General features: G+C 51.4%; 1 protein-coding gene across 4 annotated transcripts in view; it reads left to right on the top strand.

The window, feature by feature from the left end:
- UNC13D (unc-13 homolog D) overlaps window positions 1-22063 on the top strand; it is a 43003-nt gene extending 20940 nt beyond the window's left edge. For all 4 annotated transcript variants that reach the window (XM_019542597.1, XM_019542596.1, XM_019542595.1 and 1 more), the window contains 23 exons: window positions 909-1013; window positions 1498-1590; window positions 3076-3179; window positions 4077-4194; window positions 5389-5513; window positions 6626-6716; window positions 7203-7259; window positions 7836-7933; window positions 8300-8351; window positions 8997-9127; window positions 9747-9867; window positions 10821-10964; window positions 11298-11396; window positions 12353-12559; window positions 14166-14234; window positions 15433-15512; window positions 16437-16542; window positions 16651-16722; window positions 17173-17256; window positions 17844-17964; window positions 19140-19263; window positions 20205-20410; window positions 20971-22063. In XM_019542597.1, coding sequence (XP_019398142.1) covers window positions 909-1013; window positions 1498-1590; window positions 3076-3179; window positions 4077-4194; window positions 5389-5513; window positions 6626-6716; window positions 7203-7259; window positions 7836-7933; window positions 8300-8351; window positions 8997-9127; window positions 9747-9867; window positions 10821-10964; window positions 11298-11396; window positions 12353-12559; window positions 14166-14234; window positions 15433-15512; window positions 16437-16542; window positions 16651-16722; window positions 17173-17256; window positions 17844-17964; window positions 19140-19263; window positions 20205-20410; window positions 20971-21077 — 2514 coding nt within the window. In that variant the 3' untranslated portion in view covers window positions 21078-22063. The remainder of the gene's footprint in view (window positions 1-908; window positions 1014-1497; window positions 1591-3075; window positions 3180-4076; window positions 4195-5388; window positions 5514-6625; window positions 6717-7202; window positions 7260-7835; window positions 7934-8299; window positions 8352-8996; window positions 9128-9746; window positions 9868-10820; window positions 10965-11297; window positions 11397-12352; window positions 12560-14165; window positions 14235-15432; window positions 15513-16436; window positions 16543-16650; window positions 16723-17172; window positions 17257-17843; window positions 17965-19139; window positions 19264-20204; window positions 20411-20970) is intronic.
- The last annotated feature ends 2650 nt before the right edge of the window (window positions 22064-24713 follow it).

The following is a 24713-nucleotide window of genomic DNA, read 5'->3' as shown; positions in this document are numbered from 1 at the left end:
GATAGTCATTGCTTCCTCAGACCAATGTACCCGTAATTACATTATAACCTTGGAGTACACCATGCCTCACTAGACAATAGAAGGATCATAGAATCATAGAAAGTTAGGGCTGGAAGGGACCTCAGGAGGTCATCTAGTCCAACCCCCTGATCAAAGCAAGACCATCCCCAACTAGGTCATCCCAGCCAGGGCTTTGTCTACCTGGGTTTTGAAAACATCCAAGGATGGAGATTCCACCACCTCTCTAGGTAACCTGTTCCAGTATTTTACTACCCTCCTGGGGAGAAAATTCTTCCTAATATCTAACCTAAGCTTCCTTTGCTGCAACTTGAGACCATTGCTCCTTGGTCTGTCATCTGCCATCACTGAGAACAGTTTAGCTCCATCCTCTTTTGAGCCCCTCTTCAGGTAGTTGAAGGCTGCTATTAATCCCCTCTCAGTCTCCTCTTCTCTAGACTAAATAAGCCCAGTTCCTTCAGTCTTTTTTCATAAGTCATGTCTCCCAATCCCCTCACCATTTTTATCACCCTCCACTGGACTCTTTCCAATTTGTCTACATAGTTTCTGTACTCGGGGGCCCAAAACTGAACACAATACTCCAGGTGTGGCCTCACCAGTGCTGAACAGAGGGGAATAATCACTTCCCTGGACCTACTAGCAACACACCCAGCAGTGTAATTGCTTATGATCTGTATTGAGACATGCAACTTGCTACTCTTAAATTTTATATTTTAATTCAAGAAACAAGGAAAAAAATTCTCCTTATGCATTGTGTGAATTCAGTATAACTGTTAATTGCCTGATATTACATATCCCTGCCATGTTAACACAACAAGATATCTATGGAGATCATTCTTATTGCTAATGCTGCTGTTTTTTTGACACCTTGTTCATTTGTCTGTCTGCAGGACCTGCACTGCAGGGATGACCAGTGGTACATCCTGGAACCACGGACAGAAACCTACCCCAACAGGGGACAGTGCCACCTGCAGTTCTTGCTGACTCACAAGAAGGTAGGAGGAACCTCTGGCCCGGAAAAATGGGGCAACAGAAACATCACTTTTGTGGGTTGTTTGCAAGGGTTAATTTAGCAGGGGCTGATCCTCTCTCTGGTCGGGAGGCAACAGAGGTCGAAGATCTAGGACTTGCTGTAGCAATAAGAAGTTGGGATTTTCATCTGTGAGTCCTATCTACATGCAGCTTTCTAGCATCTATGAGGGCCCTTCCATAATCAAGGTCCATGGCTTGGTGTTGATGCTACCTAGTGCTTAATAACCCTGACAATCAGGCCCTTTATTCCCACGCTGCAGGATGGGGTCTTGAACTTCCCACAAGGGACATTGTTACTTACATCTGACGTGCCATAAAGTACAGATTCTCCAGGTCTGGTTCTGAAGTTCTGTGGCAGCTTGGGCATTGCTCTCCCTATCAAGGTCCTAAGGAAATGGGGTCCCTCCCTTCTCACTCCCTGTTCACCTGGTTTTCTTTCTCATTCAGAGGTCCACCTCCCTGAGCAAGACCCAGCCGAGTTACACTGTCCATCGCCACTTGCTGCAGCAGATGGTGTCATATGAGATCTTGCAGCATCAGGTACATGCAAAGCTGAAAAGGCGAAGGAAATTGGTTTGGGGAGGAGCATGGAAAAGATTAATTCTCTGCTGCAGAGTAGATGAGATTCGAATGTGGCGTTCAGACATGACATTTTGGAAAGGGCTTTCCAAAGTCATGAGGTTACTTCCTGGGGATAGGGTCATTGCTCTTTGGAAGGGGTTGTGAAGGCTGGCCCAGGCATGGGCAGATCTAGGATGTTGACAATGGAGGTGCAGAGGATGTGGTGTATCATCACCTAGAACTCATGTTTTTCTTCAGTTAAAGAGAAACCAAAAGTGTTACTAATATGCTAGGGGCCTAGAGCTATATTATTCAGTTTAAGATCAAAGCAAAATACAAATATGATATATAGGAAGGCACACTAACTTGCTAAATTATACATAAAGTTTAAAAAACATTAAAAACTCGGGCAAAAAAAATCAAAAGATATTATTTTATTTGTCCTATAGTCATGATAGTTAAATATGTGTGTTATTCATATTTGTAAAATAAAATCTAGTTTTCCTGAGCATCTTGACAGTGCATGCAACACTTTGCTCTCAGTCATGTCCACACTTGATTTAATGTTCACCTGTGTTAATATCACCACACCTGAGTCAGGGTCTTTAGCTAGAGCTTAAGAACAGTCTGCAGGGTTGTGAAACAGAAAAGAGATATTACCAGAAATAGCTAACAGATAGCAAAAATGCAGAAGAAAGGTTAGCTTGATTAAAAGAACATCTACACCCTTAAAAAGAGGAGAGGCATTGAGTGTGTCTACATGATCATTAACATACCATAGTCACTGTGTATTAAGTTTAGTACTTGCATAACCAAGAACTAAATTAATATGCAGTTACTGGTGCTACTGTGCAGTAGCTCCAGCACATGGCTTTTTACTGATCCTAACTGCTCAGTAGCCTAATACTACTGCACAGTAGTGTATTAGCACAGGTTTTGCACGGCATGCTACTGTGCAGTGTTATTAAGCTACTGCACAGTTAACATCTCATGTAGATGTACCCATTAACACCTGTGAGTGAAGAGAGATTAGCAGGGATCAAGTACATCAGAATGAATCATAAAGTCAGTTGACTCCTTTAGGGCTGCCTGAATAGAAATCCCCCTGCCCTTCCTGGGCAGTTGGTTTTAAAGGTCTGAGTGGAGCAGGAATCAGAGGGTGGTGGCACAGCTGCACCAGTGCAACCCACCCATCAGCCCCTGGGCCCAGTGCAAGCATATCTGCAGACCCCCTCCTCCTGCAATGCAGTGCTTCCCTGCTGCTTACCAATAAAATCATCTCTGAATGTGAGTGCAAGACACTGGAACCATGTGGAAACTGATCTGGGCTGCTGCAATGATGATAGGAAGATCACAGCACTGGTTCATTAGTATTACCCAGGGCCTGAAGGAAGACGTTGAGGCACATGAGCTCGTCCTCATGTAGCTACTTCAGACCCTTTCACTTTTTCATTCCCTACACAGGCTGGGAGTATCTCCTGGGATGGGGAGCTGAGCAAACATGCCAGCACAATCCTGTACCTGCATGCTGCTCAGAAGGACCTATCTGACTTCCACCAGGTCATGGCGTGAGTACCACATGCATGCATGGAGTAGGGGGAGTTACAGCAGCTTTGTCTGGGGATTAGGGCACCTGGCTTCTATTTTTTTAGCCTTGCCAGTGATTCTCTTTGACCTTGGGGAAGTCACTGAACCACTTCCATGCCTCAGTTTCTCATGGTAACAGTACCTTATTTCCCAAGGATGTCAGGGACCTCAGTTACAGTGAAGGATGTGCTTTGACCTCCTTCAATAACAAGCTCAATAGCAGAACAGGGGACAGCACTATGACTGTTAAACTGCAGAGGCTCACATCTGCTGTCTGTGGTGAGGTTATCAGCCAGTGCTAATCCCAGCCAGAGCTCTGACTGCCTTGCCCTTTCCCCATTTGTTTGGTCACTTTTGTCTGGTGTGTTGCAGCAGGCAGACTTTCCTGATTGTGCCCTGTGACATTAGCAGAGCTCTTGGTCTTCTCCTCCCGTTGTGGCTGTGAGCAGATGCCAGGCAGCCCCTGATGCTGCTCCTTACATAGTTGCAGCTGGGGACAGGGGAGCATGGAGATCAGTGGGGAGAGCTTTTACTGCCACTGCCTGTTTTCATCTCTTTTCCCCTCTTGATCCCTTGTCACAAATCTTGAAACAAGGAGAAGGCAAGATAGAAGCCCTGGGCCTGAGACAGAACCTGGACCATTGCTGCTTTATGGCCTCCTAGAGTGATAAACAGTGCCAGAGTCTGAACCCCTCATTCTTCTGATGTACTGTATTCTTCCCAAAGGATGGTGGTGGGCAGAGCACATGCCACCATGATCATTGAAGAAGGAGAATTATCTTGCCCCTTTTGCAGATATTCCGAGTCCCTTTGGGAGGGTCATTCATACTTCCTCACTCTTGGGTCCTCACTGTGTGTCTCTTTCCTTTTCCATCCAGACAGTGGCTGGCTTACAGCAAGCTCTACCAGGTCATAGAATTCAACAGCAGCTGCCTTCTCCACCAGATCACCAGCATTGAGTACCAGTGGGTCCAGGAAAGGCTGAAACCTGAGCAGGTATGATCAGGCACTGAAGCTCAAGCCTGAGGGTGTTGGAGGAGTCCTTCCATAAGCCACTACAGCCAAGAGAGCTTCTTCACATCACTTGGGAATCCACCCAAATAGGGTCTGCATGGGCACGGGCTCCCTATAGAATGAGCAGGAGTTCATGGCGTACACCAGCTGGCTGAGAAATGTGGCAGTGGTTTCTCCTTACAGCAGCTGTGTGAGGAGAGAGCAGAGCCTGGGTCCTCAGGGATGGGATGTCATGCCCTCATCCATCCTGTTAAGTGACTGATGAGTTGGGAACTATTCTACAAACAGAACCATGTCCTCATGTGAGAAACTGTTACCTTCTCTTCCATGAAGTGGAGATTGGTCATGGCCTAAGTGCTTCAATCCAGGAAAACAATGGCTGAGAGTCACTACCATCTAAGAGCCCACATCATGAGGTCCCCATCCTGCCCACAGAGGACTGGAGTTCACAAGAACCCACCCCACCATGGTGCCTGATGCCCTAGTTGGCTGTCTGTGAAGAGACCAAGAGCTGGATGGGCCCCTGTGATTGGGATGACCTCACATCTCAAGGGATGCAGTCCCATTAGGCTGGGGCAGAGGTAACTGTGGTAGAGGCTGACACAGCCAGGCACACTACATTGCATTACAGATAACGTTGTTATTGTGTCCAGATTGCCTGCCTGCTCACCTGGCTCTGGCCCCTCTGACACCAATATCAGTTCCCTTTGCCATCCTGACAACCAGAGGGACTTAATGAAAAATACTGGGGGGCAAAAATAAAGCCAAATAATGTCCCCATTCTTGCCATCCCTGATCATCCCCCACCACACATTGCATTTCCTAGCAGCCCCATGACGCTGAATCCCTGGTTAAGCACAAACCTCAATTTAACCTTAATGCGGATATTTTTATAAGGTCATCTAGTTGGAGATTGAGACACTTCCATTAAGCTCTGGCCTCTCAGCTACTGAGAGTAATTTCAGCACCTTACTGAGAGAGGGAGAATGGTTTGGAGGATTTCTTTTCATCAGGGCAAAGAATTTTCAGTAGGTTTTGGACATTATTTCTTGTAGCCAGATGCAGAAATGGTTCCCCCCAGTGTTGATGCCATGCTGGTTGGAGACGGGCCTTGTCCATATAAGAGGCTGTGCCCCTTGTTAAGGTCACTGATGGCATTCAATTCCTTCTCCCCAGAAATCAGAGCTGGCCGAGTCCTTTGAGTCCTTGCTGGCCTACGGTGTGTCTCTCCTTCAGAAGTACCGCATCATATTCCCACTCTCCAGGCCTCAGTCCACAGAGAGGCTGCAGTCATTGCTCAGGTCAGCCAGCTGCCAAACTTTTTGGCTATGGAACGGGAACTAGGCCTCTTAGGATTCGTCTGCACCACGTCAATGCTGTTCTCAGGGGGTAGGGGGAAGTCTTGAAGTGAGTAAGTCCACCTGCTCCTGCCTGCATGCACCAAGCCTGGATATTCAGCAGGGAAGCTGTTCTGGGGATGTCCCTACATGGCCATGCTCAATCGCTATCTTCAGTGTGCTGTATAGGGTGTCTCTGAGCAACTTCACTGTCACATTTTGGGGTTTGGCATATGAGAGTGGAAGTGGGTGGGTCGGGTGTGCTTGAGCCAGCCTGTCTCTGAGGGTCCCAGGTGTGGGCTTATCCTTAGGTTCTCTGAACTGCTTGTTGCCTGATGTTCCCTGTGCTGCTTTATCCACTCTGCCTCTGAACAATTTAAGTCTTGGGGCTTCTACTCTTTCCCATGGGAGCCTGTTCTATGGGAAAATTGCCCCGTCTTCCCCATCTCCCTTTATTATCTCCCACGGGACCTTTCCCCTCCTAGACTGGTATCTAGATGTTGTTTCTTCCTGTGATCTCTCAGGAGAGTTCCCTCATAGGGCCAGATAAGGCCCTTATACCACTGGCCATCTGCCTTTTTGCTGGGCCTTTTATGAAACACAGATGAATGTTACTGATGCCATACTGTTCATGATACACTGCGGTCACAGCACTGACCTAGCAAGGAAGCCTGGTCTGTTTAGCGCAAGCTCTAATGGGGCTGTTGGTGTGAGCTAAGATCATGGCTGTCCCTCTGCAATGAGCTTTTCAAACCTTTCCTTTCACGCTGAGGCATACTGGGCTGGGTGACATACCTGCTACCCTCTGAATTGAGTCTCAGAGTTCAGTTCTATCTTTCTCCAGGCTGCCAGCTCCAGGTCTTTTCAGGGACCCACATATCCCTCTGTCTGGGTCTAGCCACTGGATCAGACCTCGCGGTGGTGTCAGGGACCTTTGTGTGAAGGAAACTCTGAAGAAGAATGTGTGTGTGTTTTGGGGGACTTGGGGATAAAGGTACTTGTGTCTGTCTGGCAAAGTCCTTGGCCTGGAAGGGATTCTGCTGTGCCTCACTACAGATGGTCTTCTGGCCTTACAGAGTCCTGGTGCAGATGTGCAAAATGAAAGCCTTCCGGGAGCTTTGCTCACTGACCCCTGATCTTCAGCAGATGGTGACCAAGGCTCTCAAGGTACAGTGCCACCGGGATGTGTAGGCTCTCTTCCTCCCCAGTTGAGTCCAAGGCCTCCTGCTTCTGGCTGGCATCCCATGAGCAGTCCCTTTCCTCAGCACAGCCTCCAATGGCTCCATGTCCTGAGCCTCTTCCCAGCACACAGGGCTGCCAATAGCTTTTCTGCAGTGCTCCTTGGAGGCTGCTGCGGAGAAGCACAAGATGCTTCTATCCCTCCAGTGTGCTGTTTGTGTGGAGTCTCCAGCTTGGGGGTGGGAGATCCCCAGTTTCAAGCTCTCCCATTTCTCCGTATGCCACAGTATTGCTCCTCTTCCTGCCTGCCCCATGCTTTGCTCTGTGTCCCAATGAAGACAGCCTGCTGCATCTCTGATGGGCAAGAGGCATTCTCCTCTCTCTGCCATGTCCGTATTAGAGTAGGTGAGGCTTTTGGACTGTCTTTATCACTCCTGCTTTCCTCCATCCATTCTCTGTCTCATTCCCTTGCAGCTGGGGACTATGGAGTGGTTTAACATGAAGAAACAGCACCTGAAGCCCATGGTGAGGGTAAGAGCCCCTTTCATTGCATGCAGCAATGTACTGAGCTCCAGCTGAGGGACCTGCTGGGTGGGAATGGGATGGTGCTTTCTCAGAAAGGGCTGAGCCACCACAGCTGTGGCAGAAGGCAACTGGCCATCCCTACAAGACATGGACAGCACTTACATGTTTTTTGCCCCCTGGTCATGTTAACTTATGCAACCCACCATATAACACAGAATGGGGCAGTCACTCAGAGAATATCTCAGGTTACTGCTCTCTTGGCTTTCCTGCACATTCTCCTCCCAGGATGGGCTTATGGTTAAAAGCCCTGGTCTAGTACTCTGGAGATATGTGCTCAACCCCAAATCCTGCCATATATTCGCTGTGCAATCAGGAGAAGTTGCTTCGCCACGTTCTGTGTATCAGTTCCCCACTGTTAAAATCGGGCTGAGATACCTCATTGGGGTGTTGTGGAGTAAACCCATTCATGATGGTAAGGTGCCCAAACTAACAGGACTGAGGGCCGTTGCTCGATGGACTGCTACCCCATGAAATCACTGAGTACCCAAACCAAGCTGTGCCTTCCTTTCTTTTCCTTTGTAGAGCATGGAGGAGAATGGCAGAGCCCTGGTCAAGCTTCTTGAAGAGGTGAACTGTGACCTCCAGCAATGCCACAAAATTTGGAACAAATTCTTCAGCAAGTAAGTGGCTGATGTAGGCTGTTCCCACAACCATCACCCTGTGCTTGCTTCAACAGCTGGTTAGAGTACAGGAGTTTACAACACCCAAGTTCATTACTGGATGCCAAAGAAAAACACAAATCTATAAATATATAGTGGAATCAAGAGTGAGGCTGGAACCAATCCCTTGTGGTGCATCATACATCATATCAGGAGACAGAGTTTAATGACCAGTTTCCGCATAATCTTTACCAGCTGTAGTCCCTGAGGTTGCTGTAGTTCATATTGCAGGGCTTAGGACTTCTGGGCAGGAGTGGGTTCTGTGTAGTGGGTTTGACAGACCTGTCCCTGAATTGTCTGTCTGAACCTCTTGTTTCTCCCCTGCAGCACCTTGAGAGTTGATCTCTTCTCCGTGGCCTACCTGGAGCTGCAGGACCTGGTGAATAAGCCTTCCTTGTTTTCCAGTCAGAACAGCAGAGAATAGAGTGGTTCTGAGACTTTTAGCCAGCTGTTGGGTTCCCCTTGCAGAGGGTGGGAATGCTCTGTGGTGTCAGGTGCCATCAAGGGTTCATAGAAAATGAGCAGTCATGGTGAAAAGCCCTTTGCATTTCCAACCCTGGATGTGGGGTCATGGGCAGCCCTTGGGTGTTTAAGGAGGGACTGTTCCCATACTCCCATTCCCTAGTCCCAGAGGCCAGATCATGGGACTAACCAGGAGCTCAAGGGTGGCAAGTTTGATTTTAGGCCTTGTGCCTAGTGGCAGTAGCAAGGGAGTGAGACTCCTGGCTGGGAACTGGCTCTCATGCTGACTCAGTTGCTAGTCTGTACATTGGATATGTCACTGAAATTTTCTGGGTCTCTGCTTTCTCACCTATAAAATGGGGATGAGCAGGTTTCTACTGTATTACTACTCCCTTGATCCTCTTTTTGTGCTGCCCTTAATCAGGTGCAGTCCCCTGACTTGAACATCAATCCTGAGGGCAGCATGTTCTATCAGTCAGTCAACATAGAAAATCCTCCTTCAGTTCTCACTAACCCATCTTCCCCCACTGGCTTCCCTGCATTTTCCTTCCATCTGGTGCAGGTTGCACATCATGTGAAGGAGCAGCTGAGTGAGATTGACAGTGGCATGTCCCAGCTCACAGCAGAGAGCCTTTTCCAGCTCTACCTCAGTTTGCAAGAGCTTTATCGAATGAAGACCTTCCTACCGAGCAGGTACTGACCCCTCTGAGCCATTCATTGGGATATAAATCTCAGCAGTCCCAGACTATGGAAGAGGTGGGAACGCATTAGCTAACTGACTCTCTTCTGAGCCAGTTGGAGAAGGTTGAGTGAAGCCAAGATGACCATTGGTCCAGAAACCTTTCCAGGACCTTCCCTTTAGTGCTTGTCTTTGGAGTTACTCCATAACAACTGCACTTTGAAGTCATGCTCTGCCTTAATTCTAATTGTTGAGTCTGGACAAACCCTCGGTGCAGTAATATCAAGGAGAGAAGAGCTAAACAATTGACTGTGTCTTGTCAAGATTTGGATATGATCCTGGATGGGGTTATGGGGTGCTGGAACTCCGGACAGAGGCAGATAGGGCTCCAAGAGGCAGAGACAGGGGTCTCAGTTAGATGTATGGCTCAGGAAGTACTTCAGGGTGCTCATATTCTTGCTAGTGGGTTCCTGTCCCATGTCATTGCGGTGGTGGGGTAGATAATGCAGAGAGTTCTGCTAATGCTTCTCAGTGGGGTAGGCATTTTTCAAGTCTGAGTGGAACTAGAATCTGTAACCTTCTGTCTTGTTTCTGCTGGGGGATAGAAGCCAATCTTATGCCTTTTTTTCCCAGGGATGGCCCTCTTGCTCTGACTGACTTCTACCAGTTGTTTAAAGAGGCCATTCCCAAGTGGCTCCAGAAGACCTACTCTATAGCACTGGAGAGGACCCAGCGAGCTATCCAAGTGGACCAGGTAACATAAAGACTCAGCCAAGGGAAAGAGACTCCCCTTGGCCACTCTAAGACTCTCCAGCCTTCTCTACACTCTCTTACCCATTATCTTGAGCTTCTTTCACTTCCAACCAGTTCAGTCCCTGCCTCCATCTTTTTCTCCCTTGCTATTACGTGTATTGAGAAGCCCACGGCTTAAAAAGTTAGCAAGTTTCTCTTCTACCTGAGAAGTAGAGTCAACCTTCATTCCTGTAAGAACCATTATGGCGTAGCAGCCCCAGGGAGATGCACAGGCCTAACTTAGATTTAACATGTCTCCCTCAAACGTGTGATCCTGCAGTCGCACAGCAATGGGATATTCCAGCAGTGTCCTTCCCCTCTTTGCTTTCCAAATCTCTGACCCCTCGGTTTCACATAGCCACAGGCACTGTTGAGTTCTCCTGGATTAAAGGTGACAGATGATGGACACTTGCATGTTATGAGATGAGGAGCATCTGTTTAGCTGCATGTCCCAGTCACTGTCCCCAGCTGGTTTAGCAGAGAGGCGCAAAGCATTGAAAGGACCTTGGGGTCAGAGATACATTTCTCATCAGCATAGTCTGACCAAGTCAGGCTAAAGCCTGATGGATAGTAGGTTTTATACCACCTCAGCCCATGCTATACTCATCCCAGAGACAAAAGACTTCACTCTCCAAGTACTTCTTGCCAATGCTAAACTAACTCAGTGAAAGTTGGGTGGATGAGGCTGCGAGAGAGACCTGTGGCACCACTGGTCTTGGCAAGTGAAACAAAATTTGCCATACGTTAACCTTGTCTCTCCTGTGGCTGAAAGGAGGTCCCTGCTGGAGACAGCAGCAGACAGGAAAGGTCAGGTTCAGGGAGGTATAAATTAAGGGATGCCTTTACTTTGGCTTTGCTTTTTGGTTATTTACAAGACCCTCGGTAACCAAGTGTTCTCTTTTCCCCATCACCCAGCTGGTGCCCCTTGGGGAGCTGAACAAACACAGCACGTCCACTGTCGACCTGTCCACTTGCTATGCTCAGATTGTGAAGACTTGGCAGCAGCTAGACTGGCCTGATCCCGAGGAGGCCTTCATGATCATGGTGAAGCTCGTTGAGGTGTGTAGAGCCAACAACACCAGCTGAATCAGTAATAGCAGTTTGTAGGTACTCGGAAGAGAGGTGACCAAATCTTATGCTTCAGAGCATCAGCTATAGGTATCAGGAAGGAAGATCTTCTACCCTAGGGTTAGCTTTATACCTGGGCTAGCTTGGGTTTTTAATCCCTCTTTTATGGAACCGTTTGGAGACATCATGCCAGATAAAATAACTCATCAATTTGGTCTTGAGTTGCAAAGGCTCTTCTTGCCCCCAGAACATTTCTGAGCAGTGTTCTGTCTGCTGTATGTACCCCACGTTCAGTGCCTCTTGCTTCCTCTTTCTCTCCTCTAGGACATGTGTAAAATTGCTCTGATGTACTGCAGGCTCATCAAGACCAGGGCAGAGGAGCTGTCGTCAAATCAGCGGGACGAAGGAAATGCAGCCAACAGGGTGAGCATTGGTGGTGGCCTCTGCAGAGAGGTCATGGAAGGGACAGTGAGTATAGGGAAGTTGTTGAGGGAGCCAGGATGATCAAGAGGGTCCATGATCAAGGCCTGGGGGTACCAGACTATGGTTTGGTTTGCAACCAGAGGGGAGTTATTCAGTGGCGGATTTTCTAGGCATTTTCTATGGAACCCTTTAGACTGGAAACTTAAGTTGCTGATCTGTGAAACAGAGGTGCTCTAATTGCACTGCTCTGCACTGTAGGGATGCTGAGAGGTTGCATCCCTTACATCCTGGGAGCAGCCCAGATACTGCAGCCATAGGGTATCCTATATGTGCTGTAGATAGAGGGATGGGTCTTGGGGCCCATGATCAGTCCAGCCTCCACCCCTCAGTATTCACCTGCCCACCAGGGAAGGGTGAGATGGCACTACCTCCTACATTGGCCCAGTCTTCAGCAGGTCACACCCCAATTTTCATTTTCCCACAGCCTTGGTGAGATCTGACTCATTTGTAGGGCCTTGCCCTGGTGGAGAAGATGGTTAGACCTCCCCAGAGGTGGGGTGGAGGACTAAGTTGCCCGTTGCTTACCAGTTGCCTGGTGAGCTGAAACCCTGGCTGAGCAGAGTGCAAGGAAAGAAGGAAGAAGGAGCCCTGAGTGCCACCCCTGCACCCTGACCAGCCAGGTAATCCCCCATAGTGTGAGCTTAAAGCACAGGCCTGGGTGTCTTAACTCTGCAGGGTCCAGTTCTACCACTGGACTGGCCAGTAGTTCAGCTTAGTCAGTCTCATGGATATTGGCGGTAGCAGTGCCATGTACAAGACCCATCCACTGGGAGCACCTGTGGGAGCATGTATGGACACTGCTACCCTACAGAGCAGTCTGGGGTGCCAGGTGAGGTGTGGGGGAGACAACACAAGGCTCATGCACATAGTTAGGGGCTTTTCCCCTTTCCACCCAGCTCTGCATTGTGGTGAACAACATTGAGCAGCTGCGGCTGCTGATCCTGAGGCTGCCGTTGCAGTTGGACTGGGAGCGGCTGGAACGGCGGATGGGGGATGCCATTGATCCCGAGCAGATCCAGCATACACTGCACAACCAGCTCCAGGGCACTGTCTCCTGCCTCGACCATGAGATCAGAGACGTGGTGCAGACCCTAGCAGCAAAAGTAATTGCCCAGGCTTGGCATTTTCTCCTACGCATATGCTCCAGCTTGGGTTTGAGGGTGGAGGCAAAAACATTCCCACACTTGAATGGGGCCAGATCAAGGGCCTATGGAAGCCCATGGAAGGATGCCTACGGACTCCATTAGTCTTGGGAACAGGCCTGTAGGCATGTTGATGGTATGAACCCTGTCACTTTCCATGGAGAGTCTAGGTCCTGATGGAAAATGAGGGTGGATGAGGTCAGGATCTGCAGGGGCCAGCCTTGTACTGATGGTGTTTACCCAGCATTACGTTGGGGACATCTGGGCACAGCTAGTTGCACCCAACTGCTGGGATGGAGGGTGCAGCTTGTAGACTGTATTGTTGGTGGAAGATGAGGCTGTGCGTTGAAGGAGATTTGAGGGCACATTCTTCTGGGACAAGGGGGAAGGCTGGGGAGGAGGGAGAGAAAGGAGACCTCTGAGAAGAGTACTAGGCTCACTCTCTTTCTCTTGGGTAAGCTCCTGAAGGAGTGTGTGGCTCTTGCTGGCTTCATGGTGGGCCAAGTGCTTCTGCATATGGCCAGGACACCTGTGGGGAAGCACTAAGGAAGGTGTCTGACATGGGTGACAGAGCTCTGAGGGCTAAGTCCTCTGGCCTCTGTGCACAGCTCAGTGACGCTTGCATCACTGTGTGCCTGCAGTTTTTGGCTCTTGCACACACTTTGGGTTCTGGCTGCAAAGAAATGGTTCAGGGACTAGAGATAAAACAGAAAAGGGCTCTTTCACTGTCAAGCCCTAGAATCTTGCTGCTTATTCCCTACCCTGTAGCAACAGGTTTTGAACCTGCATTACCCACTTTCTAAGGCAGCATTCTCCATAGACAAAGTGCTGCAAAGTAGTATCCAGCCCTTCTCTTGAACCTGGCCTAACAGGCAGTTTGGAGGGCAAGATATCATGGGAGCAGAACTACAGCAAATTTGAGAGTCTGGCTCAGTGAGGTGGACACATCTATGAAAAAAATGCACTGGTGTTTCTAGCCTGGGCCTGGAATAAAGCATTAGCTGCTCTGTGTCCAACTTCACTGCTGAACACAAGCATCAGAAAGCCTAATGAGGTAAGAAGCAGCACAGCACAGGAGATGAGATAAACCCACCCTAAGAAGCAGGGGCTAGAACCCAGGACCATGCCCATCAAACACAGCAGCTATTTTACTGAGCCACACTCTTCCTTTTTTGGCTTGTCTCCTGGCTCCACATATCATCTCCTTCTGGTTACCTGGTGAAGAGGAGACCTGGAGGATGCTTCAGACAGGGCCCAGCCTGTTGTGTGGTGGTTACAGCAAGGCTCTGGGACCTGCCCCTTTTTGATACAGAAAACCATAAAAGCGGGGTCTTTTGTTTCTTGGGCAAAGGCACACCCACCAGTTCCTACCTGTGATGTAGTTTTGCAGGCACAGGGCCTTGCACATATATCCAGGTGATTCTAGTCCACGTTGGAGCTTATACAGCCTTCTCAGCATGCGCAGAAGCAACCAGGGTATGATCCACATAAATGTAAATAGCAGCCACTCAAGGCTGAATCCCAAATCACCCGTATATGCCACAATACATGTGTGTTTCTTTGGCAGCTGGAAGGTGGGATCGCCAGGCACATCCAGGAGCTGTCAACTTCCAGAGACTCCAAAAGCCCAGAGGATGTAAGTGCCAGGCCTTGATGCCCCATGGGCTGGCTACAGCCGAGGGGCTATTTTGAACCAGCCATACTCAGCCCAAATGCTACAGTGAGGGGGATGTATAGAAGCCCCTGTCCTAATAATACTTCCAGTGGGTTGAGAGGGTTGATTCTCCCTTGCTCAGATTGTCCAGCAGCTGTACCCTGGCTGGGGCCTGCTGATACAGCCTTTGTACTGAATTAAGTTCTAAGCCCCTGAGCACAGTAATATCCCTTCCTATTGCTCCTGGCTCTGAGTCAACTTGGGTCTGGGGGTTAGGGAGAAACCAGCTCTGCTTGCTTCTGGCCTGGGGACAGTAGCAGTTCAGTGAGGCTGCTTAACCTAGGCAGTACCTGCAACATGCTCTGCTCCAGGTTCTAGGCAGATGAGATGTGAGACGTCTCAAGGCTTCCCTTAACCGTGCTGGCTCCTGCCATGGTGTCATGGGGAGGTTAGGTGTGGGGCAAGGTAAGCCCTGGCAGACAGGCTGTGGGTGTGAGGCACCTAGCGCAGCCAGCTACATCTGGGACTGCTGTATAGACGGTCTGGCTGGCTCTTTGACGTGGGCACCATGGCAGAAGCCACAGACACCCAAGTGACAAAGCCATGCCACACTGTGTGCTTCTGCCTGCTAAACTCAAGCCCCAGAAGCATGTGCTCACTGGAAAAAAACATTCCCAGAAATAGCCGCAGGGCACCACAGAGTAGGACGCTGATACCAGCTGGCCCAGTTCTTGGGCTAGTAATAGGTTGCCAACTCTGAATCTATTCTGGGAGGTTTCCAGAATGCCAATGTGCCCGTGGCACACAATGCAAATGTGCCCGCATGCTTGCATATATCAGTTATGGATTATGGTGCTTAGACTTTGTCAGGAAGGCAAATGCACATTACTATTACATTTTAAAAACCCATTGGACTACTGTATACATCACATTCAACATTTAATATTCTTTTTAATGAATGCCCTATCATTTATCTCCTGGGTGACTCTTGGCAGTCTCCTGGAGAGTTGTATCTAATTCCTGGAGTCTCCAGGGCAATCCTGAAATGTTGGCAACCCTAGCTGGTAGGCAGCTGAGTAGCCCCAAAAGCTTGGGAGCTGCTGGCAAAGATGTTCTTTGCTGGAGACAAGGCCTCAGGGCCATGGTCCTGCTGAGGTTCCCACCCCTCCTCTCCCCACAGTCTATCACGCCTCTCATGAAGTTCCTGGAGTCGGAGCTGCAGTACCTGAATGTGCATCTTGTCCAGGAGAACTTTAATAGGTGAGCTGCAGGGCTGGGAATCACCACTGCGCTGCACACGAAGGTCAGAAGATCCAGTTGGCACTGCCCATCTCTCACCTCAGGCCATGCGGTGGCACAATGACTTCACCAGTCCTCCTTCACTGCATACACTGGACCCCCCTTTTCTGGGGCTTTGACTGTTCTGAGGTGTGCTCCTGCTGCAACACCAAAGCGGGACTGCAAGCCCGTTCCTTCAGTAACAGGCTTACTTTGTGTAGTGCTGGCCACCCAAGGGTGCCACAGTGCTGTACAAAGTCTGGACACGAAAGGCTTTCACCTAGCACTGAACAGCAGCCCCCACAAGACCCCCTTCTTCACAGTGGGGAAGTGGCAAATCTGTTCTCCAGCTGACACAAGAGGCAGGGCAAACATTATCAGTGTCCCACATCACCACCCTGGCTTTTCTGAGTTGCCACCTAGTGCAGTGAAGGCCTTGCATTCACATCTCACCCCCGTGAGGCTTCCTATCCCTATCCTGCACCATCGGTGCAGTGATGATGCAGCCGGACAGTGACCAGCACTGCCCCCAGCCATGAGATGAGCACATAGAGAGCTGTAATGTGTCACTGGTAGCACTGAGGTCCCAGCTCCTGATGGTAACCGTCACCTCAGACACCATCTAGACTGTTACTGGACTAGATTAGCCCTATTCTGTTGGAGTGGAACAAGCCCATGTTGCTGTTGCAGTCCAAGTGTGTCTGATACAGCCCAAGTTCCGTTTCCCCTTCTCCCTTCCTGGTGCAAACTCCCCCTTGTGTAACTGGGTTAAGGCCAGTAGCTACCTGTCTCCACTGGGGCACTGGGACCAAGGTTGGTGACACCCAGGACCTGACGCCATGTGCTGCATTGCATAGGCCAGCTGAGAACCCTCTCCAAGCTCTGCCTTTCGCTCCCCTCCAACAGCCTCCTGGGTCTGCTCTGGAAGCACACCCTGCATGTCCTGACCACTGCCACCAAACAGCAGGGTTGCTCCTCCAGGTACTACCAGAAGCTGCAGTTTGCTCTGAAGGTAAGTGGGACGTGAGGATGGATGGTGGGGTGGGTGAGGGGGAGAGCGGCCTGGCTTTCCCGGTCTCCCTGTGGCAAATAACCAGGCTCTTCTCTCTGGCACCCTTAGAACCTGGAGCACTGTTTCCATGCGGAGGGCTGTGGGCTGTCCAAGGACACCCTCCACACTGAAGCATTCACGGTAAGAAGCTACTGCCGGCCCCCTTCGGCTCCCCACCTCCACTTCCCCTGGAGCACTCGCAAAGGGTGATCCAGCAGAAAAGGTTGCTATTAGGGGATGCTTGATCTTGCGCTAAAGCCAGCAGTGATACGCATGTTCATTGTATGGCAGAGTAAATTTCCAGCCTGGTCCTTGGGCTGTGAGGGTTCAGGAGTGCGACTGAGAGATCAGTCCCTCCCAGCATTCCCCGGGGATGGCTGTAGGGCTGGGGGATCAAGGAGGAGGAAATGCCCTCTGCTCCCCTCCCTGCATCTCCTAGGGGTATTGCCTGCTGCTCCTGCTCTGCCACCCTCACTCCCACACGGTTAAGCACATGACACCTGGTCTGAGAGAGCTGCTCCAAATGGTGCTTTTTACTGGGGATGACGCATTGCTGCCCAGGGTCTGCTGAGATGCTTCTCTCATCTGCAGGCCCTGGAGAAGGAGCTGTTGCTCCGCTGTGCCACAAGCCGGGAGCTCATCCAGAAGTACTTCAGCAACAGACTCCAGCAGCAGGTGAGGGCAGGCAGGTTCTTCCCTCTCGGATACGGCCTCCATCTCCCATCCCAAACCCAGCCTGGCTGGTCCTTCTCGCATTACTCTTCCATCACAACCCTGCAGGTCACATTTCCCTACCTAAACTGGCCTGAGTTTAGCCATTTGTCTAAGAGGCAAAGGTCCAGGACTTGTCCTCCTCCTCTTTCCTTATGTGAAGACCTTCACATACTCTCCCCTCCTGTCATCAGCTCCCATAGTCTGGCAGGGCATGGGCCATCAGGAGCTGAGAAGCGGCTGTTACACCTCGTAGTCTAGGTCCAGCGGGGAAGGGGAGTTTAGCAGATGAAATGCAAAAGAGGTGTCTCACCCTGTCCCACACCCATAGCCCCTATCTAACCCCAGTATAGAGCCATCCATCTCTCTTTCTTTAGGTGACACTCCCCCCACCCCTCCCAGTTCTGATTTGCTGGCCTGCAAATCCCAATGCCAACCTCCCTCCCCCGCTGACATACACAGCCCCCAGAAGGACCCATGGCCTCTCCAGTCTTAACACTGGAGAGACACTACTGATATGTGCTGCCTCTGCTGTGCTCTTTGTGTCTCAGTTGACGACCAGCTCAGAGAAGTACGGGGCTGTGACCATCAAAGCACTTTACCGGGCCTCCGAGCAGAAGCTCCGCATTGAAATCCTTAACGCTGTCAACCTCATCCCTCTGGACTCAAATGGTGAGATGCCATGGGCTGGGGCAACGGCCAACTCCAACATGCATTTTTATTCTGCTGCAGTCTCAGCGTAAGGCAGCAACTGTCCTTGATGATGGCTCCAGTGTTTTCTAGCCTTGGCGGGGGGGATGAGGGTTACAGATGCCAACAATACATGACAGTAAAGGACCTCTTTGCATTGAATTGTGCGCAGGGAGCTGCTGTGGTAGGCTGTCGGTCTGAGCTCATGGGACAGTTCGCTTGCAGGCTTGGGCATGGCCCATGAAAGCCAGCAATACCCGTAACATATAAGGGGCTGCTGGGGCTAAATGAGCCAAACCTCAACCCATTCGGGGGACTTTGTATCAGAGCAACACCATTTGTGCCTGCTAAAGGGAATGCAAGGGGGACACATTGAGGCAGGTGAGCAGCAGGCAGGCTGCAAATACCATTGTGTCATGGTGGCCCCTGGTTCTCCTGGACACATCCTTTCTGCCAGGCCGTAGGACCAGGCTGCTGGGCTAATTTCTAGGGACCAGGGCTGCAGTTCCTGTTGCTACCCGGAAGGGGGCGCTGCCGTTTCACCGCAACACCCTGAAACTCCACTTCTGCTCACCTGGGCCACCAGCCCCAAACTGCCCCGTAGCCCATTGGCTTCCAAGGCATCCCAAAGCCAGTTTGACCCTGGGCTTGGTGATAGGGATGGTCAGCAAAGCACCTTGGGCTGACACTGACCTGGCCAGAAGCTGCCCCGTTGCCACAGCAGAATCCCATGGAGACAAAGCCTTGCTCTTTGACCTTTACAGATCCCAACATCCAGCCCCCGGAGTGGGGGCAGCTGCAAGCCAGAGGTGGTCAACTGGCCTTGGGTGCTTGGTTGGGAAACTGATGTCTGCTAGGGCAAAGCAAAGCAGTGGGGCGAGTCCATGGTGGGAGGGGAGTTGGTGTGTGGGTGTGGATATGTGTGTGTGACAGTGTGCCTGGAGCCAAGAGCAGTGCCTGCAGACCTGTGTCTGAAGCAGGCACCAGGCCCTGGGTGCGAGCTCTGCTTGGATCAACACATACTGGGATGGGAAATCCTGCTACAGCACATGCATTTGCTACAGTGATGTGCAGTAAGGATATCTGCAACAACCATGGACCTGGGGAGGGGAAGGCAGCATGTGCCCAGTCCCATTCTCCCTTCTCATCTGTCTAAGGCTCAAGTGACCCCTTCGTCCAGCTGACCCTGGAGCCACGGCACGAGTTCCCTGAGGTGGTGGCACGGGTGACTCAGTGCAAGAAGAACGATCTCCATCCACTGTTTGATGAGACCTTTGAATTGTATGTATGAGCTGTCATATTCTTCCTGTGGCATCCCATCCCTTGACCCCAGGCAAAGGCAATGGTGGTGGGAGAAGAGCACGTGCTAAGCCCGGAGCCCCCTCCAGCCACACCTTCCTTTTTTAAGAGGCTCTCCTGCTGCTCCTCTCCTCCCTGGAAAACTCTGAGCCCTTCCAGCAAGAGCAGGACATGTTCTTATCAGACCTGCGAGACTCAGTCACAGCTCAGGGCAGGCTTGGGATTGGGAGCCCTCATCCCAGCCTGCCATAGGGGTTGCCCCTGTCTGCCCACAGTGCTCTGCTGCTCTTGCCCCTGCCCATCTGGCTGCTGCTAGCGTGGCATGCCTAGCTTACTGGCTGCCAGCCCCTTGCTCCTGGCCTGAAGATCAACCCCCAATGAGACTACAGCACACAACGAAAGAAGGCAGACAAGGCCTTGTGGAGTGGGGTGGGTGTCCATGTTGGAGCCAACAGTGATGGGCCGTGACCTATTTCTGGGGGCAGAGAAGATGCTGAGCATAAAGGTTCACTCCATCTTTTTTGATTTGCACCCATCTCTGAAGAAGCAGAATTAAGTAACCATAGCACAGACCACCTGGGTCCGAGCCCAGAGACGTCACTGATGAGACCTGGGCAGAGAAAAGACTTAGGAGCCAGCTTTTTGCCCTTAGGCCTGTCTGTGTGCTCTGGGTGGGTGCACATAGACACCACTTGCTCACTTGAGTGCTGGGTGCTGCCTGGGCTCCCCAGCAAGACAAATAAGTGGGAGGGTGAGGACCCCTGCTTGGATCCAGTGGCTCTTGCTTGGCCCCTGTCTCTGCTGTTAGACTCTGTCTCAGTCATTGCTAAGATGCTGGTCAGGCTGAGACCTGGGCTCTGGTTGCCCCACATGGGTGGGCTGCCATGACACGGCTGAGACCACCTCATACCTCTTCTTCACAGTTTGGTCCCCCCAGAGAAGTGCCAGCAGGAGGGGGCCTGCCTGCTGCTCACTGTGTTTGACTACGACACTCTGGGAGCCAACGATCTGGAAGGAGAAGCTTTTTTCCCCCTCTGCAACGTGCCAGGGGTCAACAGGAATGACGATGAGGTGGACGCAGTCATGGTGCCCCAGACACGGCTGCCACTGACCCATCCCAAACCCACCGGTACTTATGACTTTTACTGGTTTCCATCTGCTTCCCTAGCCCTCTGTGCTAGGCCAGTCGAGCTGGGTGGCCTTCGACAAGTCCCTCAACCCTCTGCCTCTGGCTTCCCCGTCTACAAAATGGGTCACTACAGGAGCAAATGCTTCTCCTTCCTTGGCCTGCCAGTGTTTGCACAGTGCGCTTGAAGCACTGGGCACTGGTAATGGCTGCTAATGGTGACAGAAGCCGACAGCCCTACCATACCGAGCACTGGGGAACAGGCTGCAAGGTCTGATCTTCCTCTGGGAAAAAGGCATTTCAGCTGGCCGAGCTGTCTTGGTCTGTGAACCCATTGTCAACAGGGCACTAGCAGAGACCACAGACAGCCCCTGTCATAGATTCCCCATGGCCGTGGGTCTCCACTGGGCAACAGAGCCAACCCCGCCTGCTGCTCTGGGCTAAGCTGTGCGCCTTGGGTACATGCTGCACTGCAGCAGGGGCCCAAGTAGTCCCTGACTTCGGGCCCTGGAGAAGCCTTCTCCTCTCCTCTCTCCTGAACTTAGCTTCTCACCACCTCACAGGGGACCTGATCCTGAAGCTGCTGGAATTTCGCAAAGGGGACAAGGAGGCGCAGGCCTTTGTGAAGCTGCGCAGACAGCGGGCAAAGCAGTCCAAGGAGTTGGAGTGATGCCTGCAGGCAGGAGGCGGCCAGGACCGGACCAGCAGAGCAGCAGGCGTGAAACCACTGCAATCGGTTCCCCTCTGGCCCCTACCTCTTTGCACCTCGGGGCAGTTAACCCATGGAGGGGTATAAGGCTGCCATGGTTTCTGCCTCCAGCCATTTGTGAAGTTGCTGCCAGGCAGTGGATGACCCTGGGGAGGGAGGAGGGTCCTGGCACGCTGAGGACAGGAGCACTGGTTTTGTTTCAGGGAGGCAGGAAATGGCTTCCTATCTACCCCGCTTCTGCTTGGCCACATTACAGCACCACTGGAAGTGGGATCGGCCAAGCCTGCATCAGCCCTCCGGCATGAGCCCACAGCTGTTTGGCCCCCACACTGCTCCTTAGCTCACAGGAGACTAAGAGACAAGGGCCTGGGCCATGCCCCTTTCGCCATTTCCATGCTCCGGGCTGCAGCTGGCACGGGAGAAGGGGCCAGGAGCACAGCGCCACGCAAGGCCAACAGTAAACAGCAGCAGCCCAAGCCTCAGCAGCTGCAGCCCTTAGCCCTGCTCCAGCAGCAGCCCAGGATGCTCTGCTGGTGCAGCCAGAAACAGAAAGGCACAGGAGAAGCTGCTGGTGCAGCCCCCCACGGTCGCTTTGGGAAAGGCCCAGACTCCAGGCACCATTTCAGCAGAGTCTGGTGCTGTGGGTAGGTGAGGAGACCGCTCTTGCCTCTAAAGAGCCAGGCAGAGACATGGAGCAGCAAGGGGCCTCAAGCTGGGAGCCAAGCCACCCCCCGCTGACGCAGCACTGCCCCGTCCCAGCTAGACATTTGTTCCTGAAATCTGTTGCTGACAGGAATTTTGTGCCCCCCCCCGCCAAACTGGTGCTAAGCGCTCCTCATTGTATTTTTCCCCATTTCTCCCCCAAGCTCCCCTCCTGCCAGCTACTACTCGGCCATTCTCCTGGCAAATAAGACTGTCGGTACATCTCGATTGTCTCTCTCTCTCTCTCTCTCTCTCTCTCTCTCTCTCTCCCACACACAGCCCCAGACTAATCAAACCCAAGTTCTGCTTGCCCACAGAGGCAGCACTTCCCAAACCACATGTTGTTTTCCTGGCTCTCCTCCAGTCTCTCCCAATGTGGCTAACAGCTTTCTGGAACTGCGGTGAACAAAGCTGGCCGCTCTAGTGCCAATTAGAGAGGATCAAGTGCCTTCCTCATCTTGTATCTATCGCTCCCATTAGCACATCTCTGAATAGTACTTGCCTTTTCAGCACCACTGTCATGCCGCTGCCTCCTTCAGCTTCAGCTCTGCTGTCATCCTTTCCTGCTCTCTAGACTGTTAGTCTTCATGTTGCTTTTGCCCATTTGAGTTGTCCTCCCTACACCTCGGACTTGGCATTTGCCGTCCTTGATGTTGATCTCAGTTGACTTCTCCAGGTGTTCAGGCTCATTTTTGTCCTTGGATTTGGCCTGCAGCCCTTTGCAATTTGAGTTCATCTGCCAAGGACCCCACTTGATACAGTCTCCCACTTTTAGCTCCTGTTATGACCAGCATCTCAGCTTCCTCTGCTACATGGAGCTGGAGGAGGCAAGATCTTCCCTTTTTGGGCAAACACTCTCCTTCCCAGCTGCACTACAAGGAACAGGCAGGGCATGGCTTTTAGTACCTGTCTTCTAGGCCTTATTTTGCCCAAAAAACATGGGGAAGATCTGGGCACTGCTGCAGCTGTATGGACCCAGACTGGTTGTGCTATATGCTCACCATCTAACTCCACTCTCGGTGTAGCAAACACAGGTTTACTTGCCTTTGCATGCACTGGCTTTGTTTCTACCCACTATCTGAGCTTCTCTTAGCCTAGATCTAACCCCAAAAGGTTGCTGGGAAGCAGCCCTGTTAAAGAAGAGAGGCGTCAAATGAGTACAAGTGGCTGACAGTCAGTCTTCTTCCCTCTTTCCTCTTCTCCCCCTTGCCCCTATGTCATGCAAACTGTGGAGGGGATCAGCTTGGTCCTCATATCTGCCCCTCCAGGCTGGTACCACAGAAGCTTCTGCTGAAGGGGCATGTGCCTGAAGGCAACGGGGGCACTCGGAGCAGAGCTGGGTAGCAGCACCTGGCTGTGGTGACTGCTCCTCTCAGTCTCGTGCCAGAAGCTGCTCGCAGACACGGGGCAGACTGCACAGCCGCACAGTCCTGGGGGACACTGAGCCTTGCAGATGGCCTGGCTCACGGGGCCAAGTGTGGCAGGCTGGCAGTTACAAAGCGCAGTCCTGTGCTGCTCCATGGGGCTCAGGGCAGGGCACTGGACCACACCAAGCATCTCGAACAAGAGGCACTGTAAGGAAGGGCTGAGGAGCAGAGGGGAGGAGGCAGCCACACAGGGGCTCTTAATCCTATCTCAGCTACACTTTTATGGTGTCTCCACTTCCCTGTCCGTAAACTGAGGATAAAGCCCACCTTCAGGGGGGGAAGTGAGGGGGGGCTGACCTGTGACAACTGCTCACTGCCATTATTCTAGACCAAACCCCATTGAGAAAGCATGGCATACACCTGCAAGCAATGGTGGATAGCTCCATTATTTCTGCAGAGGGAGACAGGCCATATTTAACAGCCTTACTGTTTTCATCAATAAGCTATTTTCTATTTAAAAACAAGTCCTGTAAAAAAAACCCCAAACCCCTCTCCTGCAAGGTCAATCCAGGGGAAAACGTTTGTACAGCAGGTCAATGGCTCAATTAAAGGCAAACCCTCAGAGGAAGGACAGCTTGTGGATAACCTGGGGCACAAGTGGGCAAAAGGGTCACGGGAGTGAGAATAAGGCCGGCTCTTCTGCGCCGATTGGTAGGCTACACTGATGAGGGCTCTTTGCTTTCACTACACAGGGCCGCAGGTGATAAGAAACCTGCTCAAAACCCTGTCCCTTCCCCTCTGGGGTGTGAATTTTGGCATCTTGAAATGTCTTTCCATTCTGAATGGGAAGGGAAAGGGAAAGCTTCCCAGGAAAGGAGATTGTGACTGTGGAAATACCCAGGAGCTCTTCTGAAATCTGGTGCGTGACAGGATCTGAGGGCTCCATCCTGATTTTTTATGCTGTAAACATGAAATTCATGCATTGCCGTAGGACAGATGAAGACAGAAAATCCAAACAAAGCACCTCAACTGTTGGCCAAGTCTTGACCTAGGCAATCCTTTCCCTCAGAGCATCACCCTTTGGCAGGTCCCACATCGCTTGAGGACGACTTCCAGCCTGCTCCAGTGCTCACCGCACGGGAGTGTGGGAGCCAGAAGGTGCATGTGTGATGTGTGGATCAGCCCAGCTGTAGCCAGTGAAGTCTGTGGAGTTTGTCCCATGTTTCTGTATTTTAGAGCAATCCCGCACAGTGCTGGCTTCAAGGAGGGAGGCTTCAGCTACTCAGCTCCACTTCCAGGAAGGGCAGACTCCCAGCTGGGATGTGGGGAATCTGTTGCAAAGAAAAGAGAGCTCACCTGCCTCCTGGGATCCAGGAGCCACCTGCTCTGCATGTTGGTTGGAAGTTGGTGCTGTAGAGGCTCATTCAGCCGGATGTAGGAGGAAGACTTGGCTGAATGGTCCTTGATGTGGTACTGCTGTCCCACCATACACCACGTTCCCTCCTTCCCACCCTGCCCACGTGCCAGC

Source organism: Crocodylus porosus, unplaced genomic scaffold, assembly GCF_001723895.1.
Source record: "Crocodylus porosus isolate Cpor-Errol unplaced genomic scaffold, CroPor_comp1, whole genome shotgun sequence".
NCBI classification, from domain to species: Eukaryota; Metazoa; Chordata; order Crocodylia; family Crocodylidae; genus Crocodylus; species Crocodylus porosus.
The sequence above is the reverse complement of the archived record's forward strand: the minus strand, read 5'-3'. Positions and strand labels throughout refer to the sequence as shown.